At 42.0% G+C, this 3,446-nt stretch overlaps 1 protein-coding gene across 1 annotated transcript in view; it reads right to left on the reverse strand.

Moving 5' to 3' along the window:
* ZMIZ1 (zinc finger MIZ-type containing 1) overlaps positions 1 to 2,976 on the reverse strand; it is a gene marked incomplete at its 5' end in the record, with an annotated part of 19,775 nt that extends 16,799 nt beyond the window's left edge. Inside the window, 3 exons of the mRNA XM_029084334.1 lie at positions 1 to 114; positions 1,138 to 1,327; positions 2,759 to 2,976. The exon at positions 1 to 114 is cut by the window's left edge and continues 198 nt beyond it. Of these exons, the coding sequence (XP_028940167.1) occupies positions 1 to 114; positions 1,138 to 1,327; positions 2,759 to 2,976 (522 nt within the window). The remainder of the gene's footprint in view (positions 115 to 1,137; positions 1,328 to 2,758) is intronic.
* Positions 2,977 to 3,446: the final 470 nt, after the last annotated feature.

Genomic DNA, 3,446 nt, shown 5'->3' on the forward strand with positions numbered 1-3,446 from the left:
CATGCTTGCTGGATTCATGTTGCCTGGCATAGAAGCAGGGCCACGAGGACCAGGCTGGTTCATAAACTGGTTGTTGTAAGCCTGAGTCGGACCCATCTGGAAAGAGGAACAAACCTTCAACGGAAGAAGAAGAAAAAAAAAAAAAGAATAAAATGCGACATGCATTTAAAATGGGAGGAGGGAGCTGAGCATGCTTTTGAGGGAGGGAAGAAGGGGAGAATCTATGTCGCATTTTCCTTCAACGTTCTCCAACATTTGATGGGCAGTGATGTTATTTATAATAAAAAATTCAATTGGAATTGTAGAGGGCATGAGAGAGAAAGACAGATGTAAGTCTAAGATGAGCTATTAAATAGTTTAAATTGGCTAGTCTGTTACCGTAAGGGAACACGTTAGGTAGTTGGCTGTGTAAATACAGCACAACACTGGGATTTCTAAGACATGTGCTTCTTCATATCACCTGGCATATTGGCCCATATCCTTCAAAACTCAGAGAGGTAAAAAAGCTAAGGAGGGAAAAAAACCTGAATTGATCAAACCCTTGTTTATTTTAAGAAAAAAAAATTACATGAAGTCATGACATGCCGGAGGCTGTGGATCACCAGAAATGCATGTCTCGCATAGCTGTTCTCATAAACAATATTATTAAAAAGCAAATCTTTCTTCTACTGTTGTTTCCTTGTTTGAAGGGGGAAAAAGACAAACCAAACCAAACCAAACAAACCCCAACTATACTTGGCAAAATAAATTATTATCCAAGTGGTACAAAACCTATTCCAAGATTCTGGAACATTTCACTGGGTACTCAAATTTAGAGGTTCACAGGGCTAGCAAAGGCAGCAATAATATATCATGTCAGCTGCAGCCATAACTTTGGGTAATCTTCGGGTTTTTTAAGGGGCAATCTCCAAACTACAAAATACAGTTAGGCAAGACTTATTAGGAAAAACACAGGAGACCAACTCATACCTACATACACACATTCCAGCAGTTTCTCATAAGCATTTACAACCATGCTCATGCACAAAAAAAAAGACTAGAGTAGGCACCCTAATAAACAGGGGAGTAAGAAGGACAGCCAAATTCCCTGTAACGGTCCAGATCAGGCAGGTACGAAGACATAAGGGTTACTCTTACCGGTCCATACTGGTTCATGTCCTTATTCTGGGTTTCCTGGAGGGCTGCCACAGTGGCTGTAGCTGTAGCTGTTGCTGTAGCAGCAAAAAAAGCAGCGGCGGCAGCGGCAGCTGGCTGAGTGAAATCAGCTGGCGGCCTTGTGTGGGGGGGGATCCCCATTCCTGCAGGGGTATTTGGGCCTCCAGGGTAACTTAACAGGGAAGGAAAGAAAGAAAGAAAGAAAGAAAGAGAGAATTAAGACGTGCGTGGTGGATTTCATTTTGCATGTTGGCATGGTCCTCACCTGGAACTGTTCCAAAACCACGTACCAATGCCTAATGAAAGCCAGCAGGACAGAGAATTAGGTATGTACATGAGATATAAGCGTTGCTCAGGTGCAACACTCACAGGGCTGCCACTGGGACTGCAAAGCACCACCATCAGTTGTTTTGGGGGCAGTGAGCTGCTTCGCAGCTCCGTAGCTTACTGCAAAGTTGAACTGAAATCCTGAAAGTTAATGCATGCTCCATTTCCCAACAGTGTAAGGGCAGACTGCACAGCAGCATGAACAGAGAGCTTCCTCCACTACCGTGAGTTCATCTGTCTCAGTGGTGAATTGTGCTAAGTGTTCCCGATGTTGTAAAAACATCCTTCCCTGAACCTTAGCAGGAAGGCCAGAAGAGACCCAATGCCATCAGCTCTACTGGATCCCCTACAACATATTTTGCACTTCCCACCTGGCTCTCCTATTGATCGCAAGATAAATTAAGCTAAACCACGCCTTACCCACTCCAAGACATCAACTATCTTTATAATACAGGCCAGTATACTGTGTCCATTTTAGAGATGTCAATACAAAGCTAAAGAAACTTTCCGTCTTGTTCAAGGTCACTCAGTAGGTCAGTGGCAGAGATGAAAGGAGAGGTAAGTTCCCTGAGTCCCAGGCTTGTATTGTTCACACTAGACTGACTATGCTAACAACCTTTTCAGCAGGCTTTGCAGAGGGACCATAAATAGTGGTTTCAGTTAAGTGCACTTACCACGCTTGTTTACAAAGCACAGACACAGAAAGTCAAAATGTAACAAAACCCAGGCTATTAGTTTTGGCTTATTTCACTAATGCAGCATTTACTTCCACAAAATAAATACACAGCTTGACCATCTCCCTTAACAAACATCTTCACCCTCAGTTCTTTTCAAATCCCTGCTGTGGAGTAAGTCTTTGGGCACAAACATCCCACTGCATAGGAACCGACTTTGCCAAATACTCAAGCTTACTCCTCCATACTCAGGTAGAAATTATACCATCAATACCTTTCACATTCTGGCCTTAGTATATGTTAATCATTCCTAAGCCTGTGGTCTGTTTAACAATCTCTTTTAATTAAAACTTTATTTTGGGGGTTTATTAGAGCTAATTGATTGACCTAAGCCATTTCCATTTACTATGATGAATTTCACTGCAGTTTGGGTAGCTGATTACTGAAGCTGTAAAAACAGTATGCACTTCAGTTAACCAGCATAAAATAGCTACTGAGACTTTATATAATTAAAATAAGCCCATGATACTTCTGCCAGGTCACTAAAACAAGCTTCATCAACTATTTACACCCACTTTCCACCTCATACAAGTAAGTCTTACCTGCCACCAAAGCCTCCACTTCCAGGGTAATTGGGTCGCCCATACATGCCCTGCTGTATGTACGGCTGAGTGGAGCCTGCCTTGGCTGAAAACTGTTGCTGCTGTCCAGCAAACTGAGGGGAATTGATTCCGGGGTTGCTGGTAGTCATCCCAGAAGCCATGGGATTTCCTGCTGGGTTCATAGGGTTGTTAGCATTTGCCATTGGATTTCCCAGCACCTGTGAATAGAAACATGAGAATAAGGTGCTGTATCTCGAACTACATCAAGCAAATTAAGTTGATTTGCTGCAATCGATAAATCAAAATATAACTACCCTGTATACTCTGAACTCTAATGAGCATCCACCTTGTTGATGTCTAGGTGCACATTCCTGGCGATTTCTCCTTTTGCCATTTCCAAACAAACAAGAGTTTCCGATCTCTAATTATCCTTCAGAGGAGATTTTTAACTAGGTGGAACCCAAACTAACATGCTTATGAAAAGAGTTACAATAAAGACCTACTAGAAACATGTCCTGTAGATGACAAATTAATCTGATTAAGAGAAAGTACATGCTTTTTCTTTTTTTTAATGTAGGACTTTGAAATAAGTTGCAAATATTCAGTCCCACTGGCATACTGCAAAAGGTACTGATGCAAAAACTGTGAAAGAATGTATTACTGGCTGGATGGCCGCACTCAAAGAGTT

This window comes from Antrostomus carolinensis, unplaced genomic scaffold, assembly GCF_000700745.2.
Source record: "Antrostomus carolinensis isolate BGI_N321 unplaced genomic scaffold, ASM70074v2 scaffold4823, whole genome shotgun sequence".
NCBI classification, from domain to species: Eukaryota; Metazoa; Chordata; class Aves; order Caprimulgiformes; family Caprimulgidae; genus Antrostomus; species Antrostomus carolinensis.